The sequence below is a fragment of the Cornus florida genome, unplaced genomic scaffold (assembly GCF_030987335.1).
Source record: "Cornus florida cultivar Cherokee Brave unplaced genomic scaffold, ASM3098733v1 CherokeeBrave_3.0.0_Hap2_Chr02, whole genome shotgun sequence".
NCBI lineage: Eukaryota > Viridiplantae > Streptophyta > Magnoliopsida > Cornales > Cornaceae > Cornus > Cornus florida.
In genome coordinates this window covers 5,579,518-5,599,883 of record NW_026775572.1, presented here as the reverse complement: position 1 = coordinate 5,599,883, position 20,366 = coordinate 5,579,518, and the positions used below count along the sequence as shown (strand labels likewise).

Sequence of the window (20,366 nt, the reverse complement as noted above, 5' to 3'; positions counted from 1 at the left end):
TGTCCATTTTGTTGACATAGCAGAAGGAAGCTCAAAGCAAAGAGATCAGACGACCGAGAAAGAGGCGGATGGTGAAATCAATCATCGGAATGGAATCAACAGTTCGCAGGAGTGGCGGTGGAGGCCTTCTCGAAGGACTATACAAAGTCCTAATGCGACGGACCGCCGTCTACGCCACTTTCGTCATCGCAGGCGCTTTCCTCGGTGAACGGGTACGATTAGGGTTATGGTTTTGCTCCTTTTTTTATTTCTTTTTGTCGACATCAATCATTTTGATTGTACATGTTTGAAAATATTCTCTAATCTTATCATCTGATTTTCTGGATCTGATGGAACGTTAATGGATTGGATACTTAGATTCCGTCTGGATGGTGGGAAAAACGATGAAAATGAAAGAAAATGTTTATGAATCCTTTATTTTCTTGCTGTTTAGCTCCTAAGAAATGACAAGCTCAGCTTAATTATTTCAATTAATCGTATTTTAAGCAATCCTTAAATTTTCCTGTGTATGAAATGTATGTTGATTAAAAAGGTTGAAAGTATTTGAGGCTACAATTAGGGATGGGGTTTCGCCCCCTTGTTGAATGTGTACAGTTAGGGGCTAGAGTTTGTGCTGCGTTACTCAGTCTAAATCTCTTTGTGTGTGTCTATTGTTTATAAGATTTTCTATCATTTTTCGTCTGATTTCTGGATCTGAAAGAACATTAATGGATGACATGAACAACCATATTGAAATTACACGAGGTTAGGTTTTACCAGATATACATGTACTTTTAAACATGCTTTGTTGAGTATATATTATCTGGATTATTTGGATAATGAGGGAAATGAATATATATTACATGTTCTTCTTTTTTTTTGCCATTTAAGTTCCAAGGAAATGACATGCTCAACTTAACTCAAGTCATAATTTGAGTAGTACTTTTTTTTTTTAATAATATTGTTGAAGGGAAAAGATTAAAACTACAAGAGGACAGGGTTGAGCAGATCCCTATATATAAATTATACAAACATACATAAACATGTATATATAAATCTATATTCTTTGTTGACTAAGAGGACTGAAATTAATCAATTATATATTACTATCTACTTGATTTGGGGTTTTGAATTTATGCATTATGTGTATGTCAGGATTGATTACTGTCAGTATCTTTCCAAATAAATTGGCATATGAGAATTCCTGATGTATTTTGATTTCATTGGTGCAGGCTGTGGACTACGGAGTTCATAAGCTCTGGGAATCCAACAATGTTGGGGTAATTACATATACTGTCATATGCTTTTCCTAAATGTTTATTTGTTAATTTCGGAATCATTATGCTGGTTTTGCTACTTTACTGTTATAGTATAGATCTGTTGATTTGGCTAATTCTTTATTATTAATATGTTGAAATGTGTTGAAAATTTTGGTTATGGAGGCCAGTAGTAAAATTAAAATATTTTATCAGTTTGTAAATCATGCCTTAGATAGTTACATAGTTATCCAGTAGGGGCTGTCCCTTTCATCATTTATCATATAAAGCGTTCATCAACTTGTCCATACCTGTATACTGGTTTATTGGATATTTTATAGAAAAACAATTGTTGTGAGTAGCATAAAAGATAACTTTAGGATGTACAACTCGTGCATTCTTATGATACGGGGTGGATTGCGGGATAGTGCAGTCTACGTGTTTGACAATGTTTAATTTACCTTTTGTTTTATTAAATATGTATCACTTTTTTCCCCCTTCTCAAATTTATGGTTTAAGATTGAAATATAATTGGCTGTAACGATATGCTATTCATACTAGGAATTAAGCTGCTATATATCTTTTTACTATTGAGCCATAAATATATATATATATATATACACACACACACACACACACTTTTGCTTTAAGGAAGTTTGTTTTTCAATTGAAAGTCATTTTTAGGCTTGGTTGGTTATACGTGTACCTTCACGGAAGGCATGTTCTTACATTTCTGGAGCACATACATGACTAGAATTGACTTGACTAGATCCACGGAGTTGATTCGATATGGTTATTCAAATAAATTATGAGAATGAGAGGGTAAGGAAAATATATTTTCAAGAGAGGGGGAAATAAAGGAGCGGATTAAGTAAGTACATGGATAAAAGAGAAGAGGAGATAGGAAGGAGAGAAGGATGAAAAAGAGATGTAGAAGGTAAGAAGCACATGATGTTTTAAGAGGGTGGAGGTAAGAGTAATCTTAGATGGAGATGGATAAATAGATTCAAGACATAGAGGTAAGAGATGATACCAAAGAGAATATAGAAGAGGATAATAGAGATTTATGAAGCACGGACACGGGACACGGGTACGACACGACATGGATACGGCGACACGACAAATTTCAAAAAAATAGGACACAGACACGGCGGGGATACGCCTATAAAATAATATATATATATATATATATATATATTCAAAATATACTTACTAGAACCTTGCACATTCATTTTCCTAATAACAAACAGGTATATATAAATACAAAATTGCAAATAAAACAACAACAAATAACATGACCAATTTCAATAATTTCATCTTTGTTATAAGAAAAACATAGACAAGGGCAAAACAGAAAATAAACGAAAAATAAAGTTGATCCAAATTCCAAACGAAGATGTGCAGAAGAGACATAGTTATAATGGGCTAAATATGTACATGAATAAACATATATACTTTCAGTCTTTCACAAAGTCTAGTTCATGTAACTTTAAAAAAAAAAAAAATGTTTTGTTCATGTACAGAGATAATTAAAGAAGAGGAGAGATTGAGAGAGGAAGTGAGAGAAAATAAATTTACTGTGTAGTACTCTGTTGTCTGTAGTTGTTATTTTATTTTTTCAAAATTTTACTTTTAAACTTCCAAAAAATTACAAAATATACCCCGCCGTGTCCAAGCCGTGTCCCCCGCGTATCCGAGCCGTGTCCACCCGTGTCTGAGCCGTGTCCGAGCTGTGTCCATCCCGTGTCCAATAAAAAATAATTTCTGGACACTTCACAGAAGTGTCGGATATGTGTCCGTGTCCGAAAAGTGTCCGACACTGGTACGGGATCCATAGAAGGAGTGTCCGTGCTTCATAGATAGAGATAAAAGAAGAACAACGGTGGTGCGAGGGAGAGAGATTATTAGTAATTGTATACTTGTCCCGTTTAGTTGCCTTCTTAGCCCAACTGCACTTTTTTCATTTATGTTGACTGCTATCCAAAATCCTTGCTAGTACATTAATTGCATGCCTAGTTCTAATTTTTCTCTTGATAGACCTCAAATGGTTCTAACTTATATGATTATATTTTCTTCTTTGGTTAAGTTGTATAATGTTTTAAATTTTTTTAGTAAGTTGTATGATTATATTTTTTGAATTAAAATCATGGCTTCTCATAGTTAATATCATACTAAGTTCTAAAATACTTGATTGCCTTCAAGTTGTAATTTTATATGCTACATTTAGACTTTAGAGGTCAAGGTAATGTAACTGATAGTTGTTACCAAGCTGATATGGTATTAGAGTTCTAATTATTATTATTTTTTCGGAAGATAGTAGAGCTCTAATTATTCTCCCCTAAACTTTGTATATAAAATGTTCCATGATCAGATTTAGCTATTTTAATTACTTATAAAAATAAACAAATAAATAAAGATGTAGCTATTTTAAACCTCTAATTGGTCCATAGGATGATAATAGCAAACACACCCTTAATTGGTGTTGTATGTGCAAGGGGCGGAGGAGATCGCTAATTTCTTTTTCTGTTTGGTTATGTGGGACTTATGGGGCATGCTGTTTTCCTTGTTTTGTGCGTGTGGAATACAGGATTGTGGTTAGGACAGTAGGGGACCTCATGGGTGCTAAATTGGCAGTTTCCATTGAGCCTGGCAGCTACACCTCTTTTTCTCAATGTGTTGTATATGGTGGGAGAAAAATATGCGAAAAATATGCAAACCTTCAAAGCTGGGGGTTGTATGCTTGTTTCTCCAGAGTTTGGAACAAAATCATGCCATACATATTTCATTTTTTGAATTTCTGGTGATACTTTATTTATTTACTTTGGAGGGTTGAGCTGCATAAAATCATGGGGCATGACCTACATTTTGGATCCTGTGTATGAATGTGGATTGCACACTTTGTTGCACTTTTGCTTATAACACTATTTATTTATTTAAAAAAAGAAAAAAGAAACTACTGAAAATGTTTCAAATAAAATGAATTTTTTATAGTCAAGTCACAAGTGTCTGCAAGTGTACTGCATACTAATAATATGTTTTCTAAGTTTTTTTTCCCCTTGTGTTACTACTCTCTGACTGTGATTTTGTTATTTTTGCCGTATGACAGAAACGGTACGAAGATATTTCAGTTTTGGGTACAAGGCAATCAGAAGAATGAGTACCTAGCCTCTTTTCTTCACTCTCTTAATAGTTGTGTACTTCTGAAACTTTGGAATAAACATTTGTCTCAGGCAGCAATTTCGACTGTTTGAAACTAGTGATATTTGTGTTGGTGCATCTGCTGATGTTTTTTTGATCATGCTTCATTTCAACTGGATATTTGAAAATGTCAAATTGTTATGGATTATGTATTCATGCACAAACATAATGTGGTTTAGTTATTTCCCGGGAATCAATTTAGGCTTTAATTATCTTTTTGGTTCATTGGCGGTTTCTTCTCCAGGCAAAGTGTCTGCACTGCTATTGATATTTGATTGATGAGGGATACAAGAAGAAATGCTTTGGTTATCTTTTGGTGTGGTAGTGGTTATTATATATATATATAATATATATATCTATTGTGGGCTAAATTGACGAGCCATCATATTCCATTTTGTTAATGAGATGATTTTATTGTATTTTTGTATTATTTCTTGTGGGTGCTCAATTGATGTCTTTAATGCTAAAGAATTGATGTCTTTGGCTACAGGTTTCTGCCTAATTATTCGGTGCATATAGCATTGTTCATAAAATATAAAATCGGTGAATGTTTTTGACTTATGATGGCAATTAAAAGTCCGTTTTATGTATTAGTAGCATTGCCTTTTTAAACGTCTAACCAAGAAATTGAAGGGTTGGTTGTTCCATGCATTATTTATTTTGAATGAGGGTGATGTGTAGCGTCCAGAGAGTGAAAAATTTATGAAATATAATTAGTGCAGAAAGAGGGCATATTCTGAGAAAATTATAAAATATCTGTTGAATTCTTAAAATGCCTGTATGGTAGATGGGTAGAAAAATGGCATATTCTATGTCTTGGGGTTTGAATGGCTGAATTTGCTTTATGTATTGAGTGTGAGGTAAAATTTTAAACACTTACAATTTAAACAAATATATATCTAAAAACTTTCAATTTATAATTGCCACCTAAAAATTGGAAGTTTCTTAGATATATATATTTTGTAACAAATATATATCTAAGAAACTTTTTTTTTTTTGTTACAAGTTAAACTCTCAATTTGTTGTGTTTTTATTTTTCCTTTGGTATTTTCAAACATTGAAAGACTCAATTATGCCTCAAAAGTAAAGTTTTTTTTTTTTTTTTTTTTTTTTTTTTTTTTTTTTGGGAATTATTAAGAATTTGAAACGTTTTTCAAATAAATTCATGCCATTTTCTTTTTGAAAAAATTGGAAGAATTTAAATGTACCATTTTGCCTCTTGAGGCTGTATTGGTAATTAATTTACTGGGCCAGGCTTTCTTCAGGCCCGACCTCAATCGACAAAAACCCAATTGGGGTAGTCCAGGTCTACGTCCAAGGGCCAAGTTTTATTTATAATACTAGCATCTAGGGTTTTCGCTACCCTTTCTCTTACTCGTCTGCAGTCTCCAGTCTCAACCAGGTTTGTTCTCTCTCTCACTCAAACCGCGAATTTTAGGGTTTCGTCCGTGCGTCTGATTACCTCTGACCCGATATTGATTCTTTTTTTCTTCGATCTTACTGATACATTTTTTTTTCCTTCGATATTGTTGGTACATTTCTTCGATTGTGCAGACACTAGAGGTATCTACAGAGGAACTGTAGATAGGAGAAATCGTTCACCATGAGGTACTTCTCTTTTACATTTAATAACCTTTTGCCTTGATTTTAGGTTTTCTTTTTTTCTTTTTTTTTTTGGGTTTGATGGCGTTGCTGTGAAAACATTGAGCCAATAAACTGTGATTTGTTTTTATTCTTTCACGGCACTTGATTTCTTAACAGACTTGCACACATACATTGAAACATAATTTGTGTACATCATACTCGTTTATTTTGGGTAGATGTGTGTAATTTCATACTTACACGTCTATAAATTCATGATTATGTTGTTTTAGCTTTATATATATTTTTATAAGCATGTCAAATACTTAATATGTGTATACTTTCTTTTATGTATGTGTGTCTATATTAAGTTTTTTGTCCAGTGACCAGCGATGGCAGGGTTTACTTATTTGAAGTCGGTGTAAACTTCTTGAGTGGTTGGTTAGAGGTAAAAGTTTTTTAAGGATTAAATGTCTTGTTAAAGTTGTTAAAGGATTAAACACACTCTTTGCTATGTCATCAATTATAAATTTCTCACTTATTAAAAAAACACACCTAGTAATAGTGCCTCCACCATCAGCTTTTGTGTTAGACCCACGTTATCATCAATCTAGTTACTTCATATAGAAATATTTTTTAATATGATTTGAGGCATCTGTTACTCCCTCTGCAAATGCCATTGTTATTTTGTTTTTGGCTGTTTTAAGTGGTTTTCAAACTTTTGTTTGAGAACATTGGTGCAGCGTTTTGAAGTTATTCCCTTAGGTGTTTCCATTGTAAGGTCACTTGATAGACGAGTTTAGTATATTAGGTGGCTTGTTTTATATATCGTGTGTGCTTCATGGAAACATGAAGATTGGGTCTACACGTGTTAACTCTACTTGTGTGAATTCATTGTTTTTATAATCCCAGTAAACTACAAAGTGATGCTGTCAGAGAAGCCATCACCCAGATTGCTGGAGAGGCAAAGGAGAAAAAACGTAACTTTACAGAGACCATAGAGCTTCAAATTGGTTTGAAGAACTATGATCCCCAAAAGGACAAGCGTTTTAGCGGTTCTGTGAAATTGCCACACATACCTCGCCCTAAGATGAAGGTTTGCATGCTTGGTGATGCTCAGCATGTAGAAGAGGTAAATTTAGTAGGACAGCTACGTTATCTTGACTGTCATTTGTTAATTGTGCAGTTGTACCTCTCTCTCTCTCTCATGCTAACCTTTTGTGTTGCTTTAAAGTTCTTCCTTTTTTTTTTTCTTCGTAATTTGCACGTGATATTTTTATATGCACCTAGTTTTATGACCTTACTCGATATGCATCTAGTTTTATAATCTTACTTAAGGTACACTGTTTTATATCTGCACCTGATTTTTAACCATTATTTAGAATATATTGACAAGCACTCAATTAGTATACACTGTACTCTACTTTTCTCATCCATTTCTAAATAATAAAACTGAATAAATTATTATAGGAGGGGACATTCTTGTAACGCATGGCTTTCTCCTCTATTTAATGTCACTTCTAATTCTCACAACAGGCAGAGAAGATAGGATTGGAGTATATGGATGTTGAAGGGTTGAAGAAGCTCAATAAGAACAAGAAATTGGTCAAGAAGCTTGCCAAAAAGTACCATGCCTTTCTGGCATCTGAAGCTGTTATCAAGCAGATCCCTCGTCTTTTAGGCCCTGGTCTCAATAAGGCAGGCAAGTACTTCTAATTTATTATGACACTTTTGCACGCTCTTGCTGTTCTTCATCAACCTCTACCTCATATTTTTTTCTTAGTGACTTCTGTGTCTCTAGTCAATTAGAAAGAGGTCATTTGTCATACCTGGAGCAGAGAAAATGTCCCATAACTGCATTCAGAATGTGGTGATTGTTATATCATGTTTAATAAACAAATTTTCCATTAGTGAGAATTGGAGATTTTTATGACCTGTTCATTCATTCCTATTTTGATGCTTTACGGTGAACAAAGGCTTTATAATGGTGTAGAGGTAAATGAAGTTCTGAAGGGTAGTTTTTTGTTTTATTCAAATCTGAATAACAAAAAAGCTATCAACAGAATTAGTTGTTGAGATGTCAATTGAGCTGGTAATCTCTGAATTTTCAGAAAGAGTATTTTATGGACACAATCAAGAAATTTTATGGTTCACTCTGTTTATGTTTGATGTATTTGATTTATCCTTTTCTTTTTCTCCTTGTATGTTAATAAATTTTTAAATACAGGCATAGTAATATATTAGATTGGGATGAGTCACTTTACCATATAAATTTGCAAATCCAAGCGGATGTTATTATTTTTGGAAGGTCATCTTATGTATGCAGATATTTTCAGTTGGGTGAATGACGAACATTGCCAAATCTGCTATAAGCTTCCAGGAGACATCACATTATGCATATATTCACTACATTTGATTTTTCTGATATAGCTTCACTCTGAGACCTCTTGCCTTAATGGTTTGATTTTATAAAATTCTCATCTAATTGGTGACAATGAGTCAGTCATTGGAATTTTTGCTATTGTTATTCAATTCCTTTATCGTATTTACACCACCAATATGTCAATGCAGGAAAGTTTCCAACACTGGTGACTCATCAGGAAACTCTGGAGTCAAAAGTTAACGAAACAAAAGCAATGGTAAAGTTTCAACTTAAGAAGGTTCTCTGCATGGGAGTTGCTGTGGGGAATTGCAGCATGGAGGATAAACAGATCTTCCAGAATGTTCAGATGAGTGTAAACTTTCTTGTTTCGTTATTGAAGAAAAACTGGCAAAATGTAAGTTGACTGCCTCCACAATCTTTATCAGCAGAACCATAAATCTAATTTCTTGTTTTGCGATGATGTGGGATTTAATTAGCTGATATTAATCTCTGTTAAAACCAGTTAAAATTGTCATTTATAATTGTAATTCTGTACTATTATTTCTTTGCATTCTGCCCCAACAATGCTAATAAGTTTCTTTGTGGCTAAGTGGTTGATTTGGGAATAGTTGATGTTGGATGATTATTGTTTAAGAGTTGGGGTTTAAATGGCTTTCATGAACGTCTTGCAAAACTAATTAAGATCAAATGGTCATTACCGTGTACTGGTTCCACTCAAACTGCGTTTTGGAAGGCCATTACCCAGTTAAGATGGTCATAATTATATTTTGTTGTTATTTCTTTTAAATATGTATCTAAACCTTGGATTCATGTAACCGACCCCAATTAACTGAGAAAAGTTTTGGTAGCGGTCGTATTTCTTTTAAATATGTGCTCTTTGTACTCTTAGTTGTAGTTTTGGGAATGGTCTGTGCCTGTTACTGGTAACGTTTTTGGGATTTAATTAGATGATAGTTAATCTCGTTTTAATCCAGTTAAGACAGTCGAATTAAAATTTTATTTTTTGTTGTCACTTGACATCTTTTAGATATGTGGATGCCTTAATGTCATGCTAAACTTGTTAGTGGCTGAGTGGTTGTTATTAGTTCTTGAAGCTGAAGTCAGCTACTTGCTCTTGATGCATAATTGCTGCTCGAGTGTTAATGCATTTCTAATCACATGGAGAACTTGTAAATACTTGAGAAATTGGGTTGTGGAGGAGGTATTTTGGTGAATGATAATGGATGATCAGAAAGTCTTAAGCTAGAACTCGAGTGGATAACTACATGTCTAGTTAAATGAGTCACCTGTAGTATGAATTTGGTGTTAGGGGTTTACTTTCATAGAAACAAAAGTTGCCCCAAAAATATATTTCTTGACATGATCTCTTAATCTGCAATTCAGTTCCATTTTCCGCTGTGTAGTGCGTGCCATTTCTTTTAAGATATGGTCCATGGTAATTCATTTTGTGTATTTGATTTGTCTGTGATAATCAGGTTAGGTGCTTGTACCTGAAGAGCACCATGGGGAAGCCAGTCCGCATCTTCTAAGCCTGTTATTATGGACGAGCTGTGAAGTGAGAAGTTAGCATGGGAAGGACTTGTTCGATACAGTTTTGTGGGACTGCTTTAGATATCAATTTGTGTGTGTTTTCTTTGATGTTTTTCAATGCATCAATACGGTTTTCTGGGACTGCTTTGGATCTCCTCCTTTTTGTTTGTTTCTTTGGATGTTTTTGTTTTGAGCTCGTTGATTTAGATATTTTAATTAGAATCGACTTTTTTGGTCAAATTTTGAAACTACTGAATTTGTTTTCTTTGGATAAATTGTGGTATGATATGCTCATCTTTCAATCTCAAGATTCTGGGTTGTCGTTTGGAAACAAAAATGTTCAACAGGATAAAATCTGTTGATCGCATTTCGGGTGCTTGCAGCATTCGGCATGCATCCTTTAAATGGTTGATCCATGCAGGTCCTTTTTGGTATTGCTCTTCAATTTGAATGGTTTTGCACACAAATAATACATGAAACTCTATTCCTTGTAAATTTATATTCCTACCTACCTGGTCATTTGTTAATTTTTATTTTTTCCAAGAAATCGAAAATAAAAAAAGGCAAATTGCAACATTTAAACATGGGACAGCCGGTTAAAAGTTTGTTTACAAACTATAACTATTTTTACCCACTCTTTTTTCCTCCTTGCTTCCTTTTGGCAAACCTTGCTATTTTTACCCGCTATAACTATAGTCACTGCCTATGCAACCTTACAATATGTCATGGTCTATTTTTTAACCTCATTGTGATTTTGCCACTAAAAGCTTTTCATTTCACTATGCTCAACAGGCTTGCGTAATTTAGCATGGACTTCAAACGCCAGCAAGGTATTTTAGAACGCTTTCATCCATTCAGATTGCATATAAACACATTAAACACAAGTAAATATTATTTGGTCAAGGATTTAAGTTTAAAAATAATAAATAAATTAATTAATTAAAGCAAAAACAGAACTTGGATTAGAACAAGAGAAAACCTGCAAACCAATCCCTAGAAACTTGCAATATCCACCAATAATTCAATATTATTTTCTGTGTGACAACTCCTGTTGGATAATTCTTATATGGCACTCCAATGTAATGTATGTGTAGACACAAAAACGAAGACACCTTTAATGATGGATCATGTATAACAGGAGGTGAACAAGTTTCTTTCAACATAAATAGGCAGGAGATGCTCTACTTGCTACACAGAATTATACAATGAATTGGTGCAAAGTTGTTATAATAGTAAGAAAAAATGCGTGATGATCTCCTAACTCTCTGCAAGGTGTATAGATAAGATATCTGGTTCTCGTCCTACAATAACTACTAACTCTACTTTGCCATGAAGGAGCTTTTACAGCTGCACCCACCCACTGCACTTGGATTTGTAGCCACCTGCACATGAAAAAAGAGACAAGTTCAGTTGCAAAATTACACAAGAATGAGGTGGTGTCCCCCCTTACCAGGTCGGGCAAGGTTTGCTCATAACTGTAACATTGTGAATAATTGCAAAACAGGACTCAACATGAAAATCGAATTAACAAAATCTTTTCTAATTACCTTCTCATGTTTTAGTTATTATTGCAATAAAAAGCTACTTATTTTATTTAATTAAAATTTATTTGAGCTGAGACTTTACTATTATATTTGTTCAGAAGAAGGAAGAACAGTTTTTATAACATGAATGATGGTAGATTGTTGACAAATAAAAAGAACATCATTATTTTGCCAAAAAGGATACTTTTACGTTTCACAATAGCAAGGTTTATGGAAAAAAACTCTAAGATCGGGTCATTAGAAGTAAAGTATTTTCCAAAGCATGAAATAAAGCAATTGCTTGATAATTAAGCATAGAAAAACCAGAATATATAACTAATTTACATTTTATAGAGGTGCAATTATTTTATTCAATCAAAACAATATGGAACACATAATCAAGAAAAATAACTAATGACTAGGTAACAAATACATTCCTTTATTGATTTGTCAACTGAACATTTATTTTCAGTTCTCATTGGCTGTAACATTATGTTAAGAGGTCTGCTGGAAGGTTCCTCTAAATCCTGATTGGGCGGGCCATCATGCACGTATAGGTATCACATTATTGGGATTCACGTAATTAATCTTGATTCTGCACCTTTGATACACTCAGATCAAGACTACACAAGATCCCACATTTTCAAGTTGACAAAAGAAACTCCAAAAGTTAATTGGATGTAGCTGATTTTGAGCCTTTAATCTTGAATGTGTAGTACCAGAAACTTCCAATGCACAGAGATCTGAAATTTCTAATTTTACAGGATGTGGATATATACTTGAGGAAAATTTATGAAATGTGATGGTTTCTCTCCCATTAAAACAGTACAACAAGTACCAGAGTGTTTCTGTGTATTGTTACATATTCATCACTACAAAAATTATACAAGATTTAAATAAGTTGTCATATTCTTTATATAGAGGCATTTTAATTTGCTCAAAGAAGGCCTGCTCTATACCTTGTCTAAACTGTGGTAGAAAAACCAAGCTTTTCGATCCAAAATAGCTTAAACAGGCCAAAACAAGCTAGAATGGATGAAAAAAAAAAAAAACTGGGTTTAAGGGAAATGAAATAGGACCTAATCTTGCTTTATTTTGACAGAAACAATATATTCTGGCCAGTTACAGCCAGAACGAAACAGATACTATGAGCTTGTTTTATTTAGGCCCTGTTCGGTATCTGCTTTGTATTTTCACTAATATATAAAATAAAGTTTATTTGATTGGCAGTTATTCTGAAAAGTGAAAGCTGAGTTAGAAAAAGAGGCATATTTCAAGGAACAGCCTCTTATAGTTATCAGGATGTGTCCCATTTTCATATTTGTCGAAAATTGTTTTCCAAATCACTGCCCTGTAATGTCAGTTTAAACTGAACAATTTCTTGCACAATCCTCTTGTATGCCAACTAGTCTATGACAAGGATCAATGAAATGCACAAATGCATAGACCCAGAGAGAGAGGGGGGAAGGACAAGAGGAAGGGGGGGGAGAAGGGCGGGGTTCCTCATCTAACTGCTTAGGGTGTGCAGTAAAGCATCTTCACAACACCTGCATAATTTGCAGCCACTCATGGCCTAGACAACAAGAAGATGGTAACACTTCCAAAGAATGAAAATAATGAATTGGTGAATCCCAAGATTTCAATAAGACGACATAGATTCAGTATAAACCTGTTTTTCAAAATTGCAAGGAAATATTGAATTAAATTTCACATAATTTTAACCTTCTATTTTTGGCATTTCATAATGAAATTGTATGAGCAACGAAAAACCTCTCCATACCAAGCATCCTAACCCAAAATCTCACATCTAACCTGTTGCATTCTAGAAATAGCATTGCTGTAAGGTGTAAACCCTTTTAATGGTACCATTATTTTATTTTTGGCAACTTTTTAACGGTAACATTATAGGCTTTCATACTAGGCCATATGATGCGGTGAATTTATTTGAGTACAACTCTCACCCAACATTCTGGATAATGCATTTGAAGCTGTTAACACTTTCAACAGTCCATTTTTTCTCCTCCCTGACCTCCCCAAATTGTCATATGCATCAGAAAAACTGCAGAAACACGAATTTTATTATATTGAGGAAAACTCCAATTTGTCCACACTTGCTCATTTCTTCTTCCGTGCAAAACATGATTAAACATAAACATATTGACCACGCTACTCTAAATAGTCATAATTTTGGATCTCTAATTTATTTGCCACCACCACACTAAATTGGACAGAAGAAACAGAGAGATTCAAACATGAACTTTAGTAACAGTAGATCTCCTTCCTCTCTACGAACCTCATTTTTTAAACCCCCTCCTTTACAAAATTCATTCTTCTTGGAGCATGCACCTCACTTGAGCCCTTTTTTTACAGGATTTCATATGAATTCACCTCAAACTAGCACAACAAGCTGAACCCAACTAGCACTTAAAAGAGTTTAGCCAAGAAAAACGAAACAAAGTTGGGACTCTGCCACACGAATATATCAACTATTGAAGATATTTAAACCCCAAAACCTCCATTATTTTACTTTTCCTCGTATTTACTTATAGAAAAAACTCTGCTCCCGCAACATAAAAATAAAAAATAAGTTAATAAAAAAGAAATTCATGAAGAATCTCAGACTTCCAAATAATATTCCATTAGTAAAAGTAACTTCTTCTTGTTTCTTTATCATTTCCACATTTTGGAGTGTACAATGGTGTCTATCACATTAAAACCAACTTCCAAATTGCATGATTGCAAGCTATCTAAATTCGCTTCCACTTGCAAAAAAAAAAAAAAAACTGAACTATCACTCAATTGCAAATAACCTCCTCGAACTACACACACAGAGAGAGAGAGAGAGAAAAAAAAAAAAAAAAAAAAAACTGAATGTAAATATTCAAATAAGGCCAAACTGTCAGATGGCCATTAACAGAAAAATGAAAAGACTAATTTGCCCCAAACAGCACCACATCAACATTTCGTTACTCTATTGCTTAGCCCACAACAAACCCCATTGTCCATGAAGAATAGTTGTTTAAAGAGAGACATGGGTCTTAGGCAGTGGATCTGTACTTTCTAGAGAGAGAGAGAGAGAGAGAGAGAGATCAATTGAGATATGGAGAATAGTTGTTTAAAGAGAGATAAGTGGGGCTAGAAGAAGAGTTGGGGGAGCAATGAAAGTGTGGAGATGATGACTTTGAAGCGATTAACACAAGACATCAAAACCTTTCGATCAGAAAAAATAGTTGGTCTCATCTTCACAATTAATGGCCTCCATTTATGCACCTAGACAGAGTTGAATGAACCCCTATACCAAACCGAACAAGAAATCCAGATGTTTCAACGGTGGCGATGCCATAGACAACGATTGAGATGATTTGATCGGTTCAAAATTCAAAGTATGCACGAATTGCTCCAGATTCGATTTTGCCTCATTTAATCCAAAACAATTTTACCTCATTCAATCCAAAACTGGAATGGGATGTATTTACTTAGGAATAAGAATAGCCTCAGCCTTGCCGACTTCTCTGACGCTCAATAAAAGCGGTTGTAGCTTTAGAGATGACGCCTAATAATTTCCTCCATAGAGACGATGAAAATGGATCGATGTTGGGATTCCAGATTTTGGACCCGGTTGTATTGGGTAATTCGTATGTTGAAAGGGGTATTTTTGGTATTTAATAGATTTTAAAAGGTCATATGACTTGCATGTGCACTTTTGACATTAAATTATTAATGGCACTATGACGGCAAAGGGGTTTTGCAACAAAAAGTAATTGTTCAAGGGGTTTTCTGTAAAATCTATAGTTTAGGGGGTTTATTGCACGTTGTGGGATAGTTGAGGGGTCTTTTTACACTTTATCCTAAAAATTAATTTAGATGCATATGTAACATGTGCTATACCTGATCTGTTTCTTTGTTTCACTGGATTACCATTAGCACTAGGTGAATTCACTAGCGACATTACAATCAATATCCAACGAAGAAGTAACCAATAATACCTAATATTTTAAGAGAGAGCATGCTTAAGTTGTATGCAAATAACAATCAATCAAGACCATTAGATGCACCAATAAGAAAAGGAAAATTAATTCAAATGAAAACAAAAGGGACGGAATAAAACTAACATCAACAAAGGTAATATATATATACAAAATTAATGAATTTTCCGCAATAAATCACTAAAAGAAAGCAAAGGGGTTGCAACTACTTTACATGCAAGGCACATTAACAACAAAAGAAAAACATTAAAAAAAAGTATACTCAACACCCCCCCCCCCCCCCCCCCCCCCCACCCCAATCCAAACTGAGGATCATATTTTACTTTTAAGATGGGTAATGCTACCCCTCCAAGTATTTTACCATATGGTTATAAAGGAAAGACCATCAAGAAGGTAATGTTGCATACATCTTACCCTCTCCAGACCCGACATGGCGGGAGTCTCATGCACTGGGCTAGCCCCTTATAAAGGAAAGACCACCATCCCTCCCTAACTCTCCTGCTTAGTGTTCACTTATAAATACTCGTATTCTAAAAACACAAACTATGTGAGACTCGCTCCAGCTAGTTAAAACCTTAAGAGCTGACACGAGATCCCAATAAGGGATAGAAAGAAGAGTCCACAACTCCCTTGGTATCAGGCACTAGTACACTACCTCAACGAGTAGTTCACTATATCTGCATCTCCCTTGTACATAAGATACAAATACCCATACCAATAGGGAATATACCCCAACTTCGAATTCGCTCTCAAGTCGCTGATAAGTGAGTCAATTCGCATTTAAAATTTGAAAATTTGTAGATTCTGAAATTGCAGTCAGCGGAATCTTGATAGTTTAACCTTTTGTTAAATTACCTTTTGTTAAATTGTGGCAGACACCAGTTAAGATTATGCTGGACAACAGTGTAATAGAACTACATAACAGTGAGGCTTGAAAAGTAACCCTGAACTTGTGACCTTTAAAGGAGGGTCTACAGCTCGCTGCCACTTTACCCATCTTCTTGTTGGTTATTTTTGCTCTTATTATAACTATAAGAGCTATCAAACCAGACCATCATTTAGCATAATATATAGCGCTTATCTTTTGGCTTTCTTAATATATAAACGACAGAACAGTATCTCCTAAAAATATTGATTAGATTGCATGGATAAATTTCCAAGGATTCATTTAGGAGACTCCACCCCCTCTTCCCTCGCGGGGTGTGTGTTTAAGTAGTCATGCATTATGATACTAACCCCCAAATGTTCCCATTTCGGGAAAAGAGATATATATAGACACATCTGGGTTACCAAGGGTGTTGTAGCAATTTTACAACTAGTTGGAGTGTCATATATTTAAAAAACATTACACATGCATATAAATATTAAAAATATTATCACATAGATATATACATATTGGTATAAACACAATATGCAATCTATAAATGTTCCCGCTATGAACAAATTTTAAAGTTTATCACTCTCCAGCTCTTGTTCTCGATCTGTGTAACTTAGGTCCCTCTCCTCTTAGCAACCTACAAACTAAACTACCCTTTTTCCTTTCTTTCCAGGCTGCCATTTCAGGTGAAGCTCTATCTCCCAACCCAACCTAGGAGGGAAAAAACAGAGGAAAAAAAGAAAAAAAGAAAAAAGAAAAAAGAAAAAAGAAAAAGAGGAACCCCCTTTTCAGGGTTTCTAACTTCTAATCCTGAAACGACAGCCTACTTGTCAACTACAACCCTGAGGAAATCCAAGAATTAAGAATTTAGTGTGTGGATTGTAGAATTTTTTAGAATAACAACTTTACAAGGCTAATTCTACACCAATGATCATGCGAAAAACTGTATCCTGACCATTCCCCCAACAACAAATAATGCGCAAATAGAACTCCCCAAACCCTTTCTGATAATCTTTTAACATAACCACTCACAAGATATGCACAAATCAATCATCAACTTTCAATTAATTCACCATATAAGATTATAAATTATTTTTAAGTGCTCATTAAGCAAAATTTAAACAAGAGGTACCATTTCCTATAAAATCAAAAATCAATATCCAGCGTAGTTTTTTTCCCCGGTAAGGCAATATCCAGCATAATTATAAGATTTAACATATAAAACATTGTAACACTAGACTGGTTTCTTGTGGGTAACATTATCCATGCAGGCAATGGAGCTGCTGCAGCGGTTGCTCCAGGAAAGTAGGGTGCAACGTCTTCTAAAAAAATATGCTCATGCCTAGGTTGTAATATCATAGATTCTAATCATCTGCACTAGTGGACCATGCCAGAGAGATGAAACTATAAAACTCAATTATGGTTTTGGAAAATTAATGGGATATAAGGCTGGTTCTCAAAACAAATAAATGATAAGATCTCTCTAGAACAATGAGCAGCCAATTTAAGATCCCGATATAATAGGCAATGCAAACATGCAGCAATGAGATGCATTAACTATAAACTGCAGACAAATGACAAGTTAAAGTCAAATACCTGAAAAGCAGAACGAATCAGCTCCTCGACATAATCAACCGTTGCACCTTTTACAAAGTCAAATGAAATTTTATCGACCACCAACTTAACTCCATCCCTCTCAAAAATTCTACAAATATCAAAAAATAATAGGTAATATTTTATAAAAGATTATATAGAATGGAATATAGTTCAATGCATTCTTTTGCAGTAGAATCACAAGATAAAAATATACACTCTCAAGAGTAGAAATTGAAGGAAAACCTGTCATCTGAGTTGGTTTTGTCATCAAGCAAGAAATTATATTGGAACCCAGAACATCCTCCAGCTTCTATGCTCAAGCGAAGCAATTTTCCTTCTGATGATGTGTCAGTGGCTTGCAGTTCTTTCATTCTCTGCAACATATTCCTAAAAGTTAATGAAATACAATAGCAACAATATTATCTAAAAACACAAGCTCGAGGAATTCAAATACAACTTCATCACCAAATTCAATGATATGTATTTCTGTATCAAATTAAAAGAAGGGATTAGACAATTATATTACATGGACTCTTCAAAAGTAGGTGAAGTACCAGTGATAGCCACACAATACTTAGATATGGTGGAATATGTGTCCAACACTTTTGATTGGACATACACCTAAAAAAAACATTTAATGATTCAAATTTATTATATTATTGCTCAAAAACGAATGAAGTGGTTGTATTAGACATTATGTTATATAAAGAAATAATTTTAATCTAAAAATTAAAATCCTACCCGTACCCGACACACGTACCAGGTAATATAGCTAGACAAAGATGTTTCATCAAATTAAAATACCATTACAAAGAAAGAGAAACAAAGAGACTAAAATGGGCCAAACTCAACAATTGTCCATGATGGAGGTCACAAGGAAAGGGAGGAAAAACAAAAAATCATGGATACTGTTTTCTGGACTTCTAATCTGCTCTCTAATCTTCTCTCCAAATACCACAAATTTTACTCAAATTTCTGCACAAACATGGAAAAATCTTTATTCCAATATTCACACATGCCACAAAACGTAGGCAATTTCTTACATAGGGTTTTTACATTCTTTAGCGTATATATATATATTTTTGATAAGTACATTCTTTAGCGTATATATTACAATACTATTATAATTCCATGACAATCGATTATATAAATCAATGAGGCGTTGTTATCACTGTTGCTACTCTATTATATGAATTAATCCAGAATTCGAACGCCGCGAAATGATAATATCAATGAAAATAACAAAAAAAAAAAAAGAAAAGAAAAAAAAAAGAAAGAAAGAAAAGGAAACAGTACCGAAACTAGAAATAAAACATTTCAGAAATTGAATCACATAGAAAAAAATATAAATATAATCGGTAGAATTAAAAAAATCAAGATCCATCGAAATATACATATACATATATGTATATATAGAGAGAGAGGATACCCGGACGCAATTGTCTGTCATTTGAATGGCATCAACAGATGGAGATGGAGATGGAGATGGAAATTCGGGAAGGGCAGAAGAAGAAGAGCTGAGAAGTCTGTGGTTCTGACGAATTCGAGATGCGAAGAATGGGGTGAGTCTGTGCAACAACAACGATCTTGACAACGCCGATGACATAGCTTTTCTTAGATCATCGTCTAACTATTAGATCGAAGAAGCGAATATGGTTTTTCTTTCTCTGCTCGAATGCGTTTGAAGAAAACAAAAGAGTTTCTTGAAAATTCGCTCTTCCAGGTCCAATGAAGCTTCTGCCAAGCACACGATTCGTCCTCACCCACGTCACGTGCTACCCCTGTGCCTCTTGCCTCGCCTCCAAGTATAGCTTTCCTCCCAAGTTATTTTTAATTTTTTATCGCCCTCTTTCTCTTTTATTCAATGAATGAGCATTACTTAAATAAAAGAATTATAAGTAGGTGTTATAAATATGTATTTATATGTCTCATACTCCATTAACAAATAAATAAATAAAAATAAAAAACACACACAATTATTCAGGACATTACTAAATGAACATAAATGAAATTTCAATTATCTATATATAATTCTCATATTATTTAATCATAATTTTTACTGTATTTTTTGAATGACTGTGCGTTACAGACTTATTATTCTTAGAACCAATATGAATTTTTAATTTAACAAAGTCAATGACATAATTATATCCAATAAGTGGAGTGTTAAATGTATTTTTAAAAAAAATTATAATGCACCCATCTAGTTATGAATTTAGATATTAATTGTAATATTGAAATAATTTCGGATGAAGAATTATGCTATGTTTGGTGGGAGGAAATGATTGAGGGAGAACGGATGACAATAGATATGGATAATTATTTTCGTATTTAATCGGAGGAAAGGGAACAAAGAGAGAAAATAAGAAAGGATGTTTCATCCCTCTTCCTTTATATTTTTCTATCTGCCCACTTTTGGGGGAAGAGAGGAGAGAGGAAATATAACTACCTTTGAAT

At 34.1% G+C, this 20,366-nt stretch overlaps 3 protein-coding genes across 3 annotated transcripts; 2 read left to right on the top strand and 1 right to left on the bottom strand.

Annotated features, from left to right (window-relative positions):
• On the top strand, nt 1–4,658 carry LOC132293288 (cytochrome b-c1 complex subunit 9-like). Its single transcript, XM_059790713.1, has 3 exons — nt 1–212; nt 1,212–1,259; nt 4,342–4,658. The coding sequence occupies exons 1-3, from the start codon at nt 69–71 to the stop codon at nt 4,390–4,392; spliced, it is 243 nt and encodes an 80-aa protein (XP_059646696.1). The 5' UTR covers nt 1–68; the 3' UTR covers nt 4,393–4,658.
• Nucleotides 4,659–5,746: 1,088 nt separating this feature from the next.
• LOC132293287 (large ribosomal subunit protein uL1-like) lies at nt 5,747–10,235 on the top strand. The gene is made up of 6 exons (XM_059790711.1): nt 5,747–5,835; nt 5,988–6,041; nt 6,927–7,146; nt 7,551–7,716; nt 8,586–8,791; nt 9,873–10,235. The coding sequence occupies exons 2-6, from the start codon at nt 6,037–6,039 to the stop codon at nt 9,924–9,926; spliced, it is 651 nt and encodes a 216-aa protein (XP_059646694.1). The 5' UTR covers nt 5,747–5,835; nt 5,988–6,036; the 3' UTR covers nt 9,927–10,235.
• A 783-nt stretch (nt 10,236–11,018) lies between these two features.
• LOC132293286 (iron-sulfur assembly protein IscA-like 2, mitochondrial) lies at nt 11,019–19,700 on the bottom strand. The gene is made up of 4 exons (XM_059790710.1): nt 19,339–19,700; nt 18,153–18,283; nt 17,910–18,018; nt 11,019–11,309 (listed from the first exon to the last, which is right to left on the bottom strand). Exons 1-4 carry the CDS (start codon nt 19,513–19,515, stop codon nt 11,247–11,249), a joined length of 480 nt encoding a protein of 159 aa, XP_059646693.1. The 5' UTR covers nt 19,516–19,700; the 3' UTR covers nt 11,019–11,246.
• Between the last annotated feature and the right edge of the window lie 666 nt (nt 19,701–20,366).